Source organism: Yarrowia lipolytica, chromosome 1B (genome assembly GCF_001761485.1).
Source record: "Yarrowia lipolytica chromosome 1B, complete sequence".
Lineage (NCBI taxonomy): Eukaryota > Fungi > Ascomycota > Dipodascomycetes > Dipodascales > Yarrowia > Yarrowia lipolytica.
The window spans coordinates 2,534,385-2,554,175 of NC_090771.1; the positions used below are offsets into that span (position 1 = coordinate 2,534,385).

Sequence of the window (19,791 nt, forward strand, 5' to 3'; positions counted from 1 at the left end):
ATATTACTGGCCCTTAGCTCCTCAAACGCACCCCACATGGATAACACTATCATATGTGGATGCACTGCAACACGACAGCCAATAACATGAATCCACGATTGATAAAGCAGAGCATGCCTGAGATACCAGTTGTACAAAGATACAGGTCCACACTCGCGTCTTTGTCAGTTATACGAGGCAAGACGAAGACGACAGTTTCACTTGATAGCCGTTGGTAGCCGACCAGGGGGGGATCTGTCTTAGAACGTTGCTCATGGAAAACTTTTCAGTCTCACCGGCGCAAACTGTAGATAAGCAAAGTCTCTATGCCTCGAGATAGCGGGTGAATATCCGTGCTCAAGCTCAAACTAAGAGCTTGTCCACGGTTGATTGACGGTGTCGTAGGCCGAGCTAAAGGTCGGGGTCCCGACTCGGCCGTTTTTTAGACTCTGCCTTTGTGCTTTATGCTCCAGTCGCTGTCAAGAAAAAAGGCTGATAGAATATGGTGCCAGGGCCGAGGACAAGAGGGTTGTGGCTGAGACAGACTAGGGCCTGGGCACGGAAGCAGGGTATAGAGGTGGTGATACAGTGGTACAGGGGCCGTGTTAGAGCATCAGAGACAGGTTCTTTGCGTTTTGTACCTGCGATCCATGAGCGCTCGTAATTTGAGTAGTTTTTGGGGCCCTATACCTCTCTCATGTTCACTTCCTCCCTCCTTATCTAATCTCGTCCAATTACCAAAGACTGCAAAGTTTTGCTTGCCAAGACAGGGCGTCATCCAGCCTGGCTGACAGCAGATGTTGACAGCGATGCATAATCGTGAGTGGGCTCCATATGTAAAATCAGTAACAGGGCAGACCGCGTATTGGGGTCCCACCGCTGCGCCGTCCTTCTCAGATGCCCTATATATGTTTGTCTCTTGTGTGTGGTGGCTGGACCCACTCTAACTCAACCTCTGGCTCCCAGACCTTTTCAGACAGACTCTGCTACGAGCCTCGCGCCCCCCCCATGAACCATAGAATAGAATAGCTACGTTAGGAGAAGACGCACGGCGATGATACGGGTACCCCTCATGACATCAATATCCGCTGCCCCTCTTGCCAGCAAGGCGTCAGCAGGTGCTTTTTTCGCTATTTTCACCAGACCACAGCCTTTTTCCTTGTGTCTCATCTTGGATTCCTTCAAAGGCAACTCACCGCACCTCCGAGTCGTGTGAACAATGTAATAATAGGCTATTGACTTTTTTCCCACCTGTTTAGCGCCAAACCCAAAGCGCTTTTCGCCCCCACTGCAGCCCGATGGAAGGCACATATGGCAAGGGAAAAGTCTTCAGGTAATACATGCCTGCTGCAACTATATGTACTCTGACTCATTCCCTCAGACGTGGGTCATAGACAGCTGTTTTAAACCGGGCAAATCAATCTCTGTCGCACAGGTATTTCTGCCCTTCAAAACCAGGTTGCCACATCAGATTCCATCAAAGTTTTTCAGACTAACTTCAATCTTAAACGGCATCTCACAACAAGCGAATTGGACGGAAAAAAAGCGTCTATCATTACCGGCACCTATCCACACTAAGACAGTACTAAAGGACGACGCTCCCCACGAAACGACGTTTCGACCTTAACGACCCTGCCGTCTCCATCCATCCGACCACAATGGAAAAGACATTTTCAAACGATTACCCACCCTCCGGGACTGAGGCCCACATCCACATCAACCACACGGCCCACTCGGATGACTCAGAGGAGGTGCCCTCGCACAAGGAAAATTACAACACCAGTGGCCACGACCTGGAGGAGTCCGACCCGGATAACCATGTCGGTGAGACCCTCGAGGTCAAGCGAGGTCTCAAGATGCGACACATCTCCATGATCTCGCTTGGAGGAACCATTGGTACCGGTCTCTTCATTGGTACCGGAGGAGCTCTCCAGCAGGCCGGTCCCTGTGGCGCCCTCGTCGCCTACGTGTTCATGGCCACCATTGTCTACTCTGTTGCCGAGTCTCTTGGAGAACTGGCTACGTACATTCCCATCACCGGCTCCTTTGCCGTCTTTACTACCCGATATCTGTCACAGTCGTTTGGTGCCTCCATGGGCTGGCTATACTGGTTCTCGTGGGCGATCACCTTCGCCATCGAGCTCAACACCATTGGTCCCGTGATTGAGTACTGGACTGACGCCGTTCCTACTGCTGCCTGGATTGCCATCTTCTTCGTCATCCTCACTACCATCAACTTCTTCCCCGTGGGCTTCTATGGCGAAGTCGAGTTCTGGGTGGCCTCCGTGAAGGTCATTGCCATCATTGGATGGCTCATCTACGCGCTCTGCATGACGTGTGGAGCAGGTGTAACAGGTCCTGTGGGATTCAGATACTGGAACCACCCCGGACCCATGGGAGACGGAATCTGGACCGACGGCGTGCCCATTGTGCGAAACGCGCCCGGTCGACGATTCATGGGATGGCTCAATTCGCTCGTTAACGCCGCCTTCACCTACCAGGGCTGTGAGCTGGTCGGAGTCACTGCCGGTGAGGCCCAGAACCCCAGAAAGTCCGTCCCTCGAGCCATCAACCGAGTCTTTGCTCGAATTTGCATCTTCTACATTGGCTCTATCTTCTTCATGGGCATGCTCGTGCCCTTTAACGACCCCAAGCTGACCGATGACTCCTCCGTCATCGCCTCCTCTCCTTTTGTTATTGCCATTATCAACTCTGGCACCAAGGTGCTCCCTCACATTTTCAACGCCGTCATTCTCATCACCCTGATTTCGGCAGGAAACTCCAACGTCTACATTGGCTCGCGAGTGGTCTACGCCCTGGCTGACTCCGGAACCGCACCAAAGTTCTTCAAGCGAACCACCAAGAAGGGAGTGCCGTACGTGGCAGTCTGCTTCACCTCGGCGTTTGGTCTGCTGGCCTTCATGTCTGTGTCCGAGTCGTCGTCCACTGTCTTCGACTGGTTCATCAACATCTCCGCTGTGGCCGGCCTCATCTGTTGGGCCTTCATCTCTGCCTCCCACATCCGATTCATGCAAGTGCTTAAGCACAGAGGGATCTCCAGAGATACGCTGCCCTTCAAGGCACGATGGCAGCCATTCTACTCATGGTACGCGCTCGTCTCCATCATCTTCATCACTCTCATCCAGGGCTTCACGTCCTTCTGGCACTTTACCGCCGCCAAGTTCATGACTGCATACATCTCCGTCATTGTCTGGGTCGGTTTGTACATTATCTTCCAGTGTCTGTTCCGATGCAAGTTCCTTATCCCTATTGAGGATGTGGACATTGACACCGGCCGACGAGAGATTGACGACGATGTGTGGGAGGAGAAGATCCCCACAAAGTGGTACGAGAAGTTTTGGAATATTATTGCATAAGAAGATCGGGGATTCCCGACGCTCTCTCCTGGAGCAAACCACTCTTACCAAGCATATAGCATATATAATAACGTATTGAATTTATTAACTGATTGAATTGAGAGTAAAGCCAGTAGCGTTGTACGGCTGTAGCTTTTTAGAAAAGTGGCAGATGAGCGATGGTGGATATGAAAGTACCTTTACGGCATGTAGCGACACAAGATCGCTTCCAAGAACTCGACATTCAAGCCCAGCTCGTACAAGAAAATGAACTAGCCAATCATATGAACTAGCACATTGAAGTCACCGCATCATCTCTGTTGGAAACGACGCGCATGTACTCGTGCGTAGTAAATCCGTATCTGTACACTCGAAAGATTACAGTATGTAGTAGTAGCATGACTAACGATGTAACGTCCAAATAACGCTCTGTGCCTACTCCTGTAGATGCATTAGACCACCTGCTAACGTCTACACGTTATGTCCGTTAGCTCCAAGATTGCACTTTTCCCTCAAAGACTCTGCTGGGTTACGTCATGGTCTCTTTCGGGTCTCTGGTCCGTTCTCTGCCCGCCCATATCCGCCCAGGCTGCTACGATACAGGATAAGCTCATAAGCTTAGATTATTTTTCCGGAATGACATCACGATGCAGTGGTGGAAGGATGTATGGGGAATGCTTTTGACGACGCAATATTTACCGAAAAGCTCTGAAAACTCATAAAGTAGACATCGATGGTTCTAGTAGTGATTATGAACATTTTCAACCAAATTTGAGCCTTGGATCTCGAGAGAGAAGAACAGTACAAGTACCGTAGTAAATCACTCATGGATATAACCAAACGTTAATTTCCAAATTCATCAATCTCGTTTACTTCAGTCATCACTACTGTAACGGTGCTTGAATCGAGTGCGTAAAACATGTCGAATGAAGAACGAAGAAACGACCTTTACAACATTTGCGTGCTTATATTACGTCTTCCGACGACACTGTAGATGTACCGCCCGCTTCGTACTGTATCCATAAATGGATGTACCGGCACAACCTCGTACCTACCTGGTACGTACTGGTTTCCCAGTTTGCTGACAGCCTTACTCTTCACAGGCCATACTCTATCGTACATAATAGCTAACTAACAGTCCTCTTGAAAGGATGTCGAACCGTAAATAGTCCTCGAGTTCAGTGGTTCTCATTTGAACATAAGGGTGGAATAGTCCGTGTTTTTTCTGATCCACGCCTAGAGCTGACCAATAACATCTTGTTGAAATCGTTAGGTCAGGTCAGCAGGATGTTTTCTTGATGGAGAGCAAAAGTGGGCGCGCATTTGCTTTTATGCTTGGGACGTGCGGCCGGGTAACTCAACCTAAACAAGGTGTTTTTTCAGTCCGCCCAGTAGGGTAATAGGGCTGGAGGAGACCTCCAATAATTATGTAATGACGGATCAGTGAACAAGGGCGACTGCACTGAGTAAGCGCCTGGCCTATCACCTCGCTTAAGCTGCAAGTTATACATGAGATAAAAAGTAAGAGGTAGATGAGAGATGTCGGGGAAGCCCTCGGGGGATGTCATGTGACCCCACGTGATAACCCAATAGGTCCCGTAGCCACTTCCACGGGTCTTCGTTGCTACTTTCAAGCCAATTAATAATTAAATTACTGGACACACCCTATGACTGCAACTCCCCACACAGCCGCATGGCTCGCTTAAGATATATGCTACTTGTAGCTAGCAGCAGAATTTCTATCGCAGCAGCCAAGTCGCTCAAAACACAATGACTGGCGAAGGAATCACCTACAAGGATGTCAAGCACGCACACAAGCGACTCGACAAGGTCGCCGTCAAGACACCCGTGCTGTCGATCCAGCTCGACGACACTCAATACTTTCTCAAGTGCGAGAATATCCAGCGAACCGGAGCCTTCAAGTTCCGTGGAGCCTACAATGCCTTGTCGCAGTTCTCGTCCAAGCAAAAGGCCGGTGGAGTACTAACGTACTCATCTGGTAACCATGCTCAGGCCATTGCCCATGCTGCTGCCATGCTCGGAATCAAGGCCACCATCATCATGCCCACGGATGCCCCTAAAAGCAAGTTGCAAGGTACCAAGGACCTGGGGGCTACAATTGTGCCCTACGACAGATACAAACAGGACCGTGACGAGGTAGCCAATGCAATTCTCACGGAACATCCCGAAATGACGCTCATTCCTCCATATGATCATCCCGACATCATCGCAGGACAAGGTACAGTGGTCAAGGAGCTGCTAGAGGAAACAGGACCTCTGGACGATATCTTTGTGCCGCTGGGTGGAGGAGGACTGCTGGCAGGCTCCCTTCTGGCAGCAGAAAAACTCGCTCCAAAGTGTAAGGTGTGGGGTGTGGAGCCCGAGACAGGAAACGACGGTAAGCTGTCACTTCAAAGAGGCCAAATCGTGCATATTGACACCCCGGTGACGATTGCCGACGGTGCTCAGACCCAGCATCTGGGAGAACTCACCTTCCCCATCATTCAGAGACTTGTCACGGATATCAAGACGGTCAACGAGGGAGAGATGATTGCTATGACGCAATGGTACGCCCGAAAGATGAAGCTGGTGGTGGAGCCAACTGGATGCATGGCTTTGGCAGCGGCGTTCTCGTGCTGTGGAGGCACCCACAAGAAGCGAGTGGGAGTCATCATCAGTGGAGGAAACGTGGATCTCGATAAGTATGCCACCTATCTAACCACTCCGGTCGTTCAGCATTGATGGGGTGGTCCAAATATGAGATTTTTTTATAAGTAACAGCATTCTAACAGAAACTAAAGGACTGTAGCAAGGACTAATAGGCTGTGGCGAACATGGCTTCAGTGTAATGTGCCCTTGATGGACCTCTTCAACTGTGAGCAATTGGTGAGGTTCCACTGCCCTCAACCAAATAGACAGTCTCCCTATAGTGTACTTGTACTGTCTTGCAGAGTAATCAAATGTGATCAGAAAACCATGTACCGAATAATTGCATCATCTACTTGTAGTATCTTCATTTTGAACCATGTTCCATTCAAATCACATCTGAATCGACTGGTAGCATGTGGGTGAAAGTCTGGATTTACTTACAACTTTAGTTGGGAATATTGTTGATCCAAATGATACCAGAAAATACACCAAAATATGGCCGCAATGGGGCATGAATAGCACTCATATTGCGCTAGACCAGCTTCCCAATTCACTATATTGCATATACAAGTAGTAGTGCTCGTTCAAAACGCGTCCCGAAAACCTGTCCACCAGTTGCACTGTTGTCTCCTTTCTGCTTGGCAGATATTTACAAGCCTCGGTTGACGATCACTTATTTATCCGAAATGCCGCAGTGAGAGAGTGCACCTTAGATCGCGTGTTTTCAGGTGTAGTTTCAGCAGCTGACTACACATACATGTCACCCACTCATCAACACAAGCCCAACTATCACCCGATACAAGACTACAGTATTGTTTTACTGTAGCAGCCCTGTTGGGTTCCGGCTGTCCTTTTCTCAATCTCAACCGTCTCCCAACGTTGGGAGCAGCATAAGGTTTGGAAACAAACGACGCAGGAAAAAAAAGTTGGTTTATCAGTTGGGGGAGGGCGTTCAAGTAGGGAGAGGATATATGGTAAATGGGCGCGTGGAATGAAGTAGAGAATGGTTTGCTTGAGAAAACGACCCTTAAATTAATCATGGCCATTTTTTCCCCACTCAAAATCCCCCCACAACACCCTGCAACATACACTTCCCAGCACTCAACAAAGTTGATCCTCCCTCAACGTATGCCACTGCATGCATGATACGGGGGTCGCGATTCTAAATAAAACGACTGTCGTGCCTCAATTGAAACGTCACGAGAAATCTGTGAACTACACACACAAACAGTTCATTACGAGTGAGTCTTGAAATATGGGATATGAGGAGGGGTTTGAAGAGGTTGCAATCGATAACTCACGACACGGACGAAAAAGAATAAGGACCAACACGATCTCCAGACAACCACAGATCAGCAGTCGAACCCCCCTCAACAGCAGACAAATGATGTTGTGGAATTGCAGTAGATGATTTCTTCTGCGACGCTAGTATTGGCTGTCGGCGACACTATTCTCTGACAGTGCCCAATGGTCTTTTTATTGTGCACCAACCGCTGATTTGTGGCTCAGGTTTTGTGACGGCGAGAGTCATTCTCGTGATGCATGGGATGATTGGTCTCTTTGAAGCCGACAGATCGACATATTTCCACACACAGCAACGACAATGTTATCTTATCCATTGCCATTCTAACCCAGTGCACCCCGAAGTCGAACAAGAACTCGCCCACGTGCTCCTGACGGAGCTGCTGGCCTACCAATTTGCCTCGCCCGTGCGATGGATCGAGACCCAGGACGTGCTGTTCAAGCAGTTCAATGTCGAGCGAGTCGTCGAAGTCGGCCCATCCCCAACTCTCGCCGGCATGGCCCAGCGAACCCTTAAGTCCAAGTACGAGTCATACGACGCTGCTCTGTCTCTGCAGCGAGAGATCCTGTGTTACTCCAAGGACCAGAAGGACATCTACTACCTTGCCGATGAGGCCGATGAAGCCCCTGCCCCCGCTGCTGGTGGTGATGCCCCCGCTGCTCCTGCCGCTGCCGGCGCTCCTGCCGCCGCTGCCCGCTCCTGGCTGCCGCTGCCGCCCCCTCTGGCCCCGTTGCCAAGGTTGAGGACGCCCCCGTCAAGGCCCAGGAGATTCTCCACGCCCTGGTCGCCCATAAGCTCAAGAAGACCCCCGAGCAGGTGCCCCTGTCCAAGGCCATCAAAGACCTTGTTGGTGGTAAGTCTACCATCCAGAACGAGATTCTCGGTGATCTCGGAAAGGAATTTGGTGCCACCCCTGAGAAGCCCGAGGATACTCCCCTTGGCGAGCTGGCTGAGTCCTTCCAGGCCTCCTTTGACGGCAAGCTCGGTAAGCAGTCTTCTTCTCTCATTGCCCGACTCATGTCCTCCAAGATGCCCGGAGGGTTCTCTCTCACCTCTGCTCGATCCTACCTCGACAGCAGATGGGGCCTGGCTGCTGGCCGACAGGACTCCGTTCTGCTTGTTGCTCTGATGAACGAACCCAAGAACCGACTTGGCTCTGAAGCCGAGGCCAAGGCCTACCTCGACGAGCAGACCCAGAAGTATGCTGCTTCTGCCGGTCTTAACCTGTCTGCCCCCGCTGGTGGTGCCGAGGGTGGCAATGGCGGTGGCGCCGTCATTGACTCCGCTGCCTTTGACGCTCTCACCAAGGACCAGCGATACCTGGTCCAGCAGCAACTCGAGTTGTTTGCCAACTACCTGAAGCAGGATCTGCGACAGGGCTCCAAGGTGGCTGCTGCCCAGAAGGAGGCCATGGATATTCTGCAAGCTGAACTGGATCTTTGGAACTCCGAGCACGGCGAGGTCTACGCTGAGGGCATCAAGCCCGCCTTCTCTGCCCTGAAGGCCCGTGTCTACGACTCGTACTGGAACTGGGCTCGACAGGACTCGCTCTCCATGTACTTTGACATTGTTTTCGGTCGTCTCTCCACCGTTGACCGAGAGATTATGGCTAAGTGTATCCACCTGATGAACCGAACCAACCACAACCTGATCGACTACATGCAGTACCACATGGACCACGTCCCCGTTCACAAGGGAGCCACCTACGAGCTTGCCAAGCAGCTCGGTCTGCAGCTCCTCGAGAACTGTAAGGAGACTCTCACCGAGGCCCCCGTCTACAAGGATGTCTCTTACCCCACTGGACCCCAGACCACCATTGATGTCAAGGGTAACATTGTTTACAACGAGGTGCCCCGACCCAATGTCCGAAAGCTCGAGCAGTATGTCCACGAGATGGCCTGTGGTGGTGAGCTGACCAAGGACCCCTCTTTTGTTGGAGAAGGTGTCCAGGGCGAGCTCAAGAAGCTGTACTCTCAGATCTCTGCTCTTGCCAAGACCCAGACCGGCTCTACCCTCGACATCGAGGCTCTGTACTCCGACCTGGTCGCTAAGATCTCCCAGGCCGAGGACGCGTCCAAGCCTGTCGTTGAGAACAAGGCTGTTTCTGCCTCCATCACTCCCGGCACTCTCCCTTTTCTCCACATCAAGAAGAAGACCGAACTTGGTGCCTGGAATTACGACAGCGAGACCACCGCCACCTACCTCGATGGTCTTGAGGTTGCTGCCCGTGATGGTCTCACTTTCCAGGGCAAGACTGCTCTGATCACCGGTGCTGGTGCTGGCTCCATTGGTGCCTCAATCCTCCAGGGTCTCATTTCCGGAGGCTGCAAAGTCATTGTCACAACCTCTCGATACTCCCGAAAGGTGACCGAGTACTACCAGTCCCTCTACACCAAGTTCGGTGCTAAGGGTTCCACTCTGATTGTTGTCCCCTTCAACCAAGGCTCCAAGAAGGACGTGGACGAGCTGGTGTCGTTCATCTACAACGACCCCAAGAACGGCGGTCTTGGCTGGGATCTGGACTTTGTTGTTCCCTTTGCTGCTCTGCCCGAGAACGGTATTGAGCTGGAGCACATTGACTCAAAGTCCGAGCTTGCCCATCGAATCATGCTCACCAACCTCCTGCGTCTGCTTGGTAACGTCAAGAAGCAGAAAGTGGCCCATTCCTACGAGACTCGACCCGCCCAGGTCATGCTGCCCCTGTCGCCCAACCATGGCAACTTCGGCTCCGATGGTCTGTACTCCGAGTCCAAGATCTCTCTCGAGACTCTGTTCAACCGGTGGCACACCGAGTCCTGGGGCTCTTATCTCACCATTGTTGGTGTGGTGATTGGCTGGACCCGAGGTACCGGTCTGATGAGCGCCAACAACATCACCGCCGAGGGTCTGGAGCAGCTCGGCGTCCGAACCTTCTCCCAGACTGAGATGGCCTTTTCCATCATGGGTCTCATGACCAAGGACATTGTGCGACTGGCCCAGAACTCCCCCGTGTGGGCCGATCTCAACGGTGGCTTCCAGTACATTCCCGACCTCAAGGGAGTTGTTGGAAAGATCCGACGAGACATTGTGGAGACCTCCGAGATCCGACGGGCTGTGGCTCAGGAGACTGCCATTGAACAGAAGGTGGTCAACGGCCCCCACGCCGATCTTCCTTACCAGAAGGTCGAGGTCAAGCCCCGAGCCAACCTCAAGTTTGACTTCCCCACCCTCAAATCCTACGCCGAGGTCAAGGAGCTGTCTCCTGCTGGTGATGCTCTGGAGGGTCTTCTGGATCTCTCTTCCGTCATTGTTGTCACTGGTTTCGCCGAGGTCGGTCCTTGGGGTAACGCCCGAACCCGATGGGACATGGAGGCCAACGGTGTCTTCTCCCTTGAGGGTGCCATTGAGATGGCCTGGATCATGGGTCTGATCAAGCACCACAATGGTCCCCTGCCCGGCATGCCTCAGTACTCTGGCTGGATCGATACCAAGACCAAGCAGCCCGTCGATGACCGAGATATCAAGACCAAGTACGAGGACTACCTGCTTGAGCACGCCGGTATCCGACTCATTGAGCCTGAGCTGTTCCACGGCTACAACCCCAAGAAGAAGACCTTCCTCCAGGAGGTTATTGTGGAGCACGATCTCGAGCCCTTTGAGGCCTCCAAGGAGTCTGCTGAGCAATTTGCTCTCGAGCAGGGCGCGAACGTTGAGATCTTCGCCGTCCCCGAGTCCGACCAGTGGACTGTGCGACTTCTCAAGGGCGCCAAGCTCCTCATTCCCAAGGCCCTCAAGTTTGACCGACTTGTGGCCGGCCAGATTCCCACTGGATGGGATGCCCGACGATACGGTATTCCCGAGGACATTTGTGACCAGGTTGACCCCATCACTCTGTACGCTCTTGTCTCCACTGTTGAGGCTCTGTTGGCCTCCGGTATTACCGACCCCTACGAGTTCTACAAGTACGTCCACGTGTCCGAGGTCGGTAACTGTTCCGGTTCCGGTATGGGTGGTATCACCGCCCTGCGAGGCATGTTCAAGGACCGGTTCATGGACAAGCCTGTTCAGAACGATATTCTCCAGGAGTCCTTCATCAACACCATGTCTGCCTGGGTCAACATGTTGCTGCTCTCCTCTTCCGGTCCCATCAAGACCCCCGTTGGAGCTTGTGCCACTGCTGTCGAGTCTGTGGACATTGGTTGCGAAACCATTCTGTCCGGCAAGGCCAGAATCTGTCTGGTCGGTGGTTACGATGATTTCCAGGAGGAGTCTTCTCAGGAGTTTGCAAACATGAACGCAACATCCAACGCTGAGACCGAGATCACTCACGGCCGAACTCCGGCCGAGATGTCTCGACCCATCACTTCCACACGAGCCGGTTTCATGGAGGCTCAGGGTGCTGGAACCCAGGTGCTGATGGCCGCCGACCTCGCCATCGCCATGGGTGTGCCCATCTACTGTATCGTTGGTTACGTCAACACTGCCACCGACAAGATTGGCCGATCTGTGCCTGCTCCCGGTAAGGGTATCCTGACCACTGCTCGAGAGCACCAGACTCTCAAACACGCCAACCCTCTCCTCAACATCAAGTACCGAAAGCGACAGCTCGATTCTCGACTCCGAGACATTAAGCGATGGGCTGAGGGCGAAATGGAGGCTATTGACATTGAGCTTGACGACGTGTCTGACGCCGACAAGGAGTCCTTCATCCAGGAGCGATCTGCCCACATCCAGTCTCAGTCCGATCGAATGATCCGAGAGGCTAAGAACTCTTGGGGTAACGCCTTTTTCAAGCAGGACGCCCGAATCTCCCCCATCCGAGGAGCGCTGGCAACCTACGGTCTCACCATTGATGACATCTCCGTCGCTTCTTTCCATGGTACATCCACCAAGGCCAACGAGAAGAACGAGACCACCACCGTCAACGCCATGCTGGAGCATCTCGGCAGAACCCGGGGTAACCCTGTCTACGGTATCTTCCAGAAGTACCTTACTGGTCACCCCAAGGGAGCTGCTGGTGCCTGGATGCTCAACGGAGCCATCCAATGCCTCAACTCTGGTATCATCCCTGGTAACCGAAACGCCGATAACGTGGATGCCTACTTTGAGCAGTGCCAGCACGTGGTGTTCCCCTCGCGATCTCTGCAGACCGATGGCCTCAAGGCTGCTTCCGTGACCTCCTTTGGTTTCGGTCAGAAGGGTGCCCAGGCCATTGTCATCCACCCCGACTACCTGTACGCTGCCCTGACACCCTCCGAGTACTCCGAGTACACCACCCGAGTCGCCCAGCGATACAAGAAGGCTTACCGATACTACCACAACGCCATTGCCGAGGAGTCCATGTTCCAGGCCAAGGACAAGGCTCCCTACTCTGCTGAGCTGGAGCAGGAGGTCTACCTGGATCCTCTTGTGCGAGTCCACCAGAACGAGGACACCGAGCAGTACTCCTTCAACGCCAAGGACCTCGCTGCCTCCGCCTTTGTCAAGAACTCCCACAAGGACACCGCCAAGGTGCTTGCCAACCTCACCTCCCAGGTGTCCGGTTCTGGTAAGAACGTTGGTGTCGACGTTGAGGCCATCTCCGCCATCAACATTGATAACGACACCTTCCTTGACCGAAACTTCACCGCCAACGAGCAGGCCTACTGCTTCAAGGCCCCCTCCCCCCAGTCTTCTTTCGCTGGCACTTGGTCTGCCAAGGAGGCTGTTTTCAAGTCTCTGGGCGTCAAGTCCCAGGGCGGAGGAGCTGAGCTCAAGTCCATTGAGATCACTCGAGATGGCAACGGAGCTCCCGTCGTGGTTCTTCACGGAGCTGCCAAGGACGCTGCTGCTTCTAAGGGTATCTCCACCGTCAAGGTGTCCATTTCCCATGACGACTCTCAGGCCGTGGCTGTTGCTGTTGCCGAGTAGATCGTGATGAGCGATGTGAGATGAAATGAGGAGGATTTTATATGTGTTTTAATTGATTGATTTATGATAGGATGGGCCGTAATATGTACATACAGTAGTTCAACAGACTGGTCCGTACGTCAAGCCATGGGACGACAAGCCTGTTATACAGTATGTACTGTAGTATGTACAGTACAATTTGTGAGAGTTCGTGATTCAAAAAGAAGATGATGCCTCTCACAATAAAAGAGACAAAAATAAATGGTCCCTAGCAGGATCGAACTGCTGATCTTCGCGTTTGCAAAAGGGGCTAATTTCTTTATTAGCACGACGCCTTAACCAACTGGGCCAAGGGACCTATTTTTATACAAAATAAACTGTGGCCCCTACTATCCAAATTCAGTCAATTTCAAACCTGAATCATCAGAATAAAAACAAAACAAAAAACGAAATCGCTTCAAAACGACACTGATGTCAAGGTGGCAGTTTTATAATACTGTGATGATACTAAATTTTAAGTCAAGCTCGAGTTTCCACTACTCATAACGTATGGTCATGCGGCAGTGTCTTGTGACATTGAACTCCGGATTAATAGAGCTTTGAAAGCCGAAATGTGAGGAATTTTGGGTAGTGGGTATAAATTGATCTCGTTATTAAGAGGAATACTGACGTTCCCCTTCATCTCTTGTTGTACTGTCACTTGTCAACACACCTCCAGCGATACATGCGCCATGTTATCACTTATCGTTATGTTAGGGTTCTGCATTTGCATAGTGCAAGTGCTAAAAAAATATTTGCCCTGTAGAGCTCTACACGACAAAACCACACACTCATAATCGATACAAAATGAGCTACACGATCTCAGCAGCAGCTCTATATTCTGCAACGATATACCTGTTGTTTCTGCGCGACAGAAGTCGACAAAGTCTCGAGCGAAGTGAAATTCTGGCTGCAAGGGAGGCTACAAACTACAGCATCAGCAATACGACTATTTTCTCCGGAGTGACAGCTAAAAGCTACGGTTTCAATGCGCATTACAGAGGGGTTCCCGCAACGTACTGGTCGTGGCTGCTGTTGGTCCAGGGTCTGTTTGTGCTGGGCATGTTCTACATGGACTGGCCAACAGTTGGATATGGAGCACTTCTCGTCTGGAGCTTTTATGCTTATGCCACGGAGCAGTGTGACAAGCAGGGGCGCATGAGTGGCCTCAAGATCCAGAGCATGTTTGGTCCGGTCAAAACGTTTGCTGGCCGGGACAAGTTCCACTGGTACGCTGTTGTCAACACGGGTACCTCTCTTGATCTGTTGCCAGAGTCATCTGATGATGAGCTTTCTGAGGAGGAGGAGGAGGACGTCGAGATGGACGGCGACGTCAACATGGAAGAAACTTACCGGACTCTGAGACAAAATATGCATAGTTTCGAGGAGATTATGGGGGAGGGAGAAGAGGTTGTGTTTGAGGTGGACGAGCCGGTCGAGGAGGACTATGGAATGGACGAGTTTGATATTGAGGGTGAAGACGATGAGCCCAAGTTTGAGGGGTTTTCACCTGTTCTGTCTCCCCATGACCCTTCTGATTCGGGTGAGCAAGAAGAGACTCGCATGCTCGACGAATGGGACAGAGAGAGTTATGCTCCTTCGGTCGGAGGACGAGCCATGGAGGAAGAGAACTCCGACGAAGAGGACTACATGAGCCCTGATACACCCGGCTCGATTCAGCTTGTTTTGAAGCGCGTGAATCTTCCGCTTCCTCCCGTCCACCACTTTCAGGGATACATTGGAGTGTATAGACATACCAGGCTCAAGAGATCGACCGTGGTGCACACGTGCCTTGATCCCATGGACTATGAAGCCATGGAAACGGTTGTTCTCTAGAGACACAGTGCATCACGAGTGGAATTGTGACAGGATAGGCAAGAAAATACGCCAGAGGGGACATGGTGAACCAAAAGTGACTTTATTTGCGCAGAATATGGCGGCATGGTACAAGTATCATGGTTTGTGGGTGAAGTTGGGGTTTGTGGGTCCAGGGCAGTTGGTTCAACTGGGTCCACTTGTGAATGCGGGGTTGTTGAGCAACCCTCTTGCCTTTTCTTGGCCACCCCATACTGCTTCTGAACTGGTCTGATGGGGATCTGACGCGGTGTCTGAGTTTGGTGTCTTACTGCTTGTAGGAGAATCCTCAGACGAGTACATGCGGTAGGGTTTCTACACGCTCAATTGCGTGCTGGGGCGTTATTTATGCACTAGTACACGGGTATTTAAATACAGGTTGGATGTGATTCGAGTGGGCGTAGGTACCTATATATGCTCAACTTCTAGACAGTATCATCATGTTAACGAGGTGTAATAGGCTCGGAGATTCATCGGGCCCTTATCAATATCTATCTTAATAAAAGTGTCTCATCTCGGCCTGCCTGCTGCCATCAGTAAATGACTCAAGCGGAGAATTCTCGGGAATTCTATTTGAGATGGACAATGATCCCATCACACGGTGTGCAGCCCTGGAGGCGGCAAAAAGTACCAATCCTGGAGAGCTATGCAGGCTCCCCCAACACTACTGATTGAACAGTGAAGAATAAGCAACACCAAATAAGTTAAGCTAATAAATAGGGTAGAGATAGGGTGCGAGGCTGGAGCAGCTGTGGTGTGTTAGATAAGGGGAAATAGTGCTAGGCGATAAGCCTGTTATCAGTGGCTTTCAAACTTACGGTACTTGTAGTCGCGTTCTGACGTCTTTCCCATACTAATAACGCACTTACCGTCATCAAGTGGGTTTTTGTACACATGCCACAATCCCCCGTCCCGTCACCCCGTCCCGTCACCCGAACCAACTCTGCAACCTGTCGGCTCTCATACCACCAAACAGGAACAAGAAACAACTTGAAATACGGTTCATGCATTTTCCCCACACCGACAAGCATCTGAATAAACCTAATCAGTCTTGAAGCTGGCAAGATAGTCTCTGGAGGAGATCACATACAAGATCACAGTGCAGTATATATATCATGTACTATACCCCATATAGATGCGCCTTAACAACAGTCTCCAAAACAACCGCCAAACACCACTCTCATGCCCATCACAGTTTCACAAGAAGTGACGGAAACAGCCCCCGAGGTATCTTGGGCCGCCACCAAGACCTACCTGGGCTCCCGTGTCTCTACCCTCAAACCTCCCAAGTTGTCTGCTCAAGAAAAACGTTGCCTGAATCCCATCTACGTGCTGCGTCAGCTCGGCAAGAAACAGTGGCTCTTTTTCTCCGTGGCCATCCTGGGCTGGATCTGGGACGCCTTCGATTACTTCTCTGTGTCTCAGACTGCGACCGAGATCGCCAAGGATCTCGACATGTCTGTGGCGGACATCACCTGGGGTCTTTCTATTGTGCTCATGCTGCGTTCGATCGGAGCCATCATCTTCGGTCTGGCCTCCGATCGATTCGGACGTAAGTGGCCCTTCATCGTCAACATTGCCATTTTCTCCATTCTGGAGCTAGGAACCGGCTTTGTGCAAACCTACACCCAGTTTCTGGCTTTGCGTGCACTGTTTGGAATCGCCATGGGCGGCATGTTTGGCAACGCTGCCGCCACTGCCCTGGAAGACTGTCCCCCCGAGGCTAGAGGTCTGATCTCAGGATTCCTCCAGGCAGGCTACGATATCGGCAACCTGCTCTGTGTGATTTTCACCCGAGCAATCGTTCCCAACTCCAAACATGGCTGGAGAGCCCTCTTCTGGTTCGGAGCTGGCCCTCCTATTCTCATCATGGTCTTCCGAGCATTCCTGCCCGAAACCGATACCTATATTGCCTCCCGAATCAACAAGGAAGACAACAGCACCGTGGAAATCGATCCTGAGACCGGCCTTCACATGCAGCCCGCCCAGAAGGTGGGAACCTGGGCCTCCATTGTCATTTTCATCAAGGGTGTCGGACACACACTCAAGGTCCACTGGCTTATGTTCACCTACCTGGTTGTCATGATGGCCGGTTTCAACTTTATGGCCCATGGCTCTCAAGATCTATATCCCACCTTGCTAAAAAACCAGCTCAAGTTCTCCATTGACCGGTCTACTGTCACCAACGCTGTTGCCACTCTCGGTGCTCTTTCGGGCCAGGTGACTATCGGCCATCTTTCCAACGTCTTTGGTCGGCGACTTTCTGTGATCATCTCCTGCGTCATTGGAGGAGCTCTCATCTACCCCTGGGCCTTCTCTGGCGGAGGAGCCGGTATCAACGCCTCTGTCTTCTTCTTGCAGTTCTTTGTTGGCTGCTGGGGTATCGTTCCCATCCACCTGTCAGAGCTGACTCCTCCTGCCCTGCGAACCTCGCTTGTCGGTGTCGCCTACCAGCTCGGTAACCTGGCGTCTGCTGCATCTTCCACTATTGAGGCCAAAATCGGAGAGCGGTTCCCTATTCTCGATGAGCACGGAAACCACCTCCCTGAGGAGTATGATTACGGCAAAGTCATGGCCATTTTCATGGGCTGCGTGTTTGCCTTCACCATGATCGTCATGTTCCTGGGACCCGAGAAGCGAGGCTCCGACCTGTGTGCTCCTCAGTACGAGGTTACCGACGCCCAGACAGCCGCTGGAGACGAGAAGTTCGAAGACAAGGAGAAGGTCGAGGAAGTTGCCATCGAACGAATCGACACCAATCTCACTCGTTAATTAGTATATGTTTGCATTATTATTTGATTATTTACATAAAATCTGAGCAAGGCTCGATTCTCATACGACGCATATGTATGTACTATTTGACGGCCACCAAAAGTAGCTAGGCACGTACTGTATCATACCAGACCTTATCCGAGAGTCGACCCTCTTGTTCTAATCATACATCTCGAATTATGAGCTATGGAGAAAAATCTGCTACTTGTAGTAATCTAGCATCTTGCCGTTCCCCAAATACGACGTTCTCGGGGTTAATATTATCCCCGACACCGTTCTTAGACTATGGCTCCTTACGCTCCACATATAGTAGCATCGACAAACGAGCGCAAGTATAAAGTACGAAACAAGGGTATCAGTATGCTTCATGTTATAGCGAGGAAGATGACTAAGCCGTAATTGAGAAAGCTCACTCTTGCGAGATTCAGAGCACACTAATAATAGTATTAATGATTAAACCAACTGTCAGATTTTGAGCATGTGGTAAACGTCGTTTTGTAATTCTGTTGTTCTGTGAGATAATTACAGTAGGTCTTATCATATCAACAACACCCCATAGATAAGAGTACGTACAGTACGACATACGAGTATACCTTGGCAGTTGTCCCGTCTCCACCGTAAGTAGCTATTTCAACAGGGACTTCGAAAGTCAACTTTTGTACAATCGTAATTATTGCTTGTATACAGCCTCATCTATCCAATAGTCATGTGCTGAAGAGCCACCATCTCCGTTAGCGCGTTACATAGTATACTGGCAGCCTACCTTATCCTACCAATAGTCTCGTGGTGAACCAGTTAATGGAATCCGGGTGCCAAGGAGCTACTAGTACTTAGGTTTGGGCTTCGAGGTTTTTGTACCCCGACGATCTCGACGCGGACTCAGTGACAGCTTCAAGTGCGTCACTGAGTCAGGCAAAACAATAGAAGAGAAGGACTGTCAACGGCTAACTATTGTTATAATTTAAGCAACTGCTAAAATCAAGGCTAAAATGGGCCTTAATTCAAAGCTGTGTAACATTGCTGATACACTTTTACACGCGCCAGGGATGAGGGGAGATAAGACATGATCTGCCTGTAGACCAGAACAGTAGCTGATAGCGGATGGAGGGAAGCTATGAGGAGGTGGGGAAAAGAAATTGTTGTTGAGAGGAAAAATAGTAGCTGACCTGGCTGGGCTAAGCGATCGCGTTGGGTGACACTGTTGTGACACGCGTTGGATACGGGGGTTGATCAGAGTTGGTAAGTATGACGTTGACTATTGGTACAGCAAGACTTGATTGCTTCGAAATCCTTATTCACTCGTCTGACCAGCCTGTGCCCGTACAGTTACGTCATGATTGTATCTAATCTGCCTCGGCCTCCTCGGTATATCTAACCGCGACTACCCCTTGTTCTCTGCGTCTTGTCTTGCTATGTAGAGCAGCACAAAGGAGAGAAATACGACAACTCTGGTTTGTTCTTTTCTTTCTTCCTGCAAAAGGGAAAGTGGAACCACGGTGGGGCGTTGTATGATGATATGAACATTAAACCAACCAGATTGTGTGGAACGCCGAAACGCCTGCTATTGGACAGAACAGGTACATAATCTGGCGTGGTAGACATAGACTGAGTACAACTACGTACATCTCAAATGTTCTGATATTATATCAATCCAAGACAATCTCGTGACTGTTCCCAACTCAAGAGCACACCTTAACGCCTTGGATGGACGATAGTCAAAGTCTCCACTTGTCAAACCCCGAACTGTCTCAGTTTCAATCTCGCGTCTCATACTAAACACCCCTTCCCCACCTGTGGCCACATATTTTCCATTCATCCCCATCAACAACAATATCGTACCAGCATACGTGCGAGATGATACATACAGCTGTCTGTCTCCATGTCTCCACTATGCTTCCTACCACAACCCTGCTACCAGTACTGTACCTAAGGTTGCTGCAAGGTGGAAGTCAATACCGCACGGCTCTACTC

General features: G+C 51.0%; 7 protein-coding genes and 1 non-coding gene across 8 annotated transcripts; 7 read left to right on the top strand and 1 right to left on the bottom strand.

Annotated features, from left to right (window-relative positions):
• Nucleotides 1-1,637: 1,637 nt before the first annotated feature.
• YALI1_B25360g (uncharacterized protein) lies at nt 1,638-3,356 on the top strand (the record flags this gene model as incomplete). The annotated part of the gene is made up of 1 exon (XM_501094.3): nt 1,638-3,356. One exon carries the CDS (start codon nt 1,638-1,640, stop codon nt 3,354-3,356), a length of 1,719 nt encoding a protein of 572 aa, XP_501094.1.
• Nucleotides 3,357-4,329: 973 nt separating this feature from the next.
• On the top strand, nt 4,330-4,634 carry YALI1_B25387g (uncharacterized protein; the record flags this gene model as incomplete). Its single annotated transcript, XM_068282128.1, has 2 exons — nt 4,330-4,411; nt 4,474-4,634. 2 exons carry the CDS (start codon nt 4,330-4,332, stop codon nt 4,632-4,634), a joined length of 243 nt encoding a protein of 80 aa, XP_068138229.1.
• A 471-nt stretch (nt 4,635-5,105) lies between these two features.
• Nucleotides 5,106-6,077, top strand: YALI1_B25395g (uncharacterized protein; the record flags this gene model as incomplete). Its single annotated transcript, XM_501095.3, has 1 exon — nt 5,106-6,077. The coding sequence occupies one exon, from the start codon at nt 5,106-5,108 to the stop codon at nt 6,075-6,077; it is 972 nt and encodes a 323-aa protein (XP_501095.1).
• Nucleotides 6,078-8,304: 2,227 nt separating this feature from the next.
• On the top strand, nt 8,305-13,176 carry YALI1_B25427g (uncharacterized protein; the record flags this gene model as incomplete). Its single annotated transcript, XM_501096.3, has 1 exon — nt 8,305-13,176. One exon carries the CDS (start codon nt 8,305-8,307, stop codon nt 13,174-13,176), a length of 4,872 nt encoding a protein of 1,623 aa, XP_501096.3.
• Nucleotides 13,177-13,417: 241 nt separating this feature from the next.
• Nucleotides 13,418-13,513, bottom strand: YALI1_B25479r. Its single transcript has one exon. It is a non-coding gene; the product is annotated as a tRNA-Ile (tRNA).
• Nucleotides 13,514-14,001: 488 nt separating this feature from the next.
• Nucleotides 14,002-15,030, top strand: YALI1_B25484g (uncharacterized protein; the record flags this gene model as incomplete). The annotated part of the gene is made up of 1 exon (XM_501097.3): nt 14,002-15,030. The coding sequence occupies one exon, from the start codon at nt 14,002-14,004 to the stop codon at nt 15,028-15,030; it is 1,029 nt and encodes a 342-aa protein (XP_501097.3).
• A 97-nt stretch (nt 15,031-15,127) lies between these two features.
• On the top strand, nt 15,128-15,437 carry YALI1_B25495g (uncharacterized protein; the record flags this gene model as incomplete). The annotated part of the gene is made up of 2 exons (XM_068282129.1): nt 15,128-15,277; nt 15,330-15,437. 2 exons carry the CDS (start codon nt 15,128-15,130, stop codon nt 15,435-15,437), a joined length of 258 nt encoding a protein of 85 aa, XP_068138230.1.
• Nucleotides 15,438-16,230: 793 nt separating this feature from the next.
• On the top strand, nt 16,231-17,820 carry YALI1_B25506g (uncharacterized protein; the record flags this gene model as incomplete). Its single annotated transcript, XM_501098.3, has 1 exon — nt 16,231-17,820. The coding sequence occupies one exon, from the start codon at nt 16,231-16,233 to the stop codon at nt 17,818-17,820; it is 1,590 nt and encodes a 529-aa protein (XP_501098.1).
• Between the last annotated feature and the right edge of the window lie 1,971 nt (nt 17,821-19,791).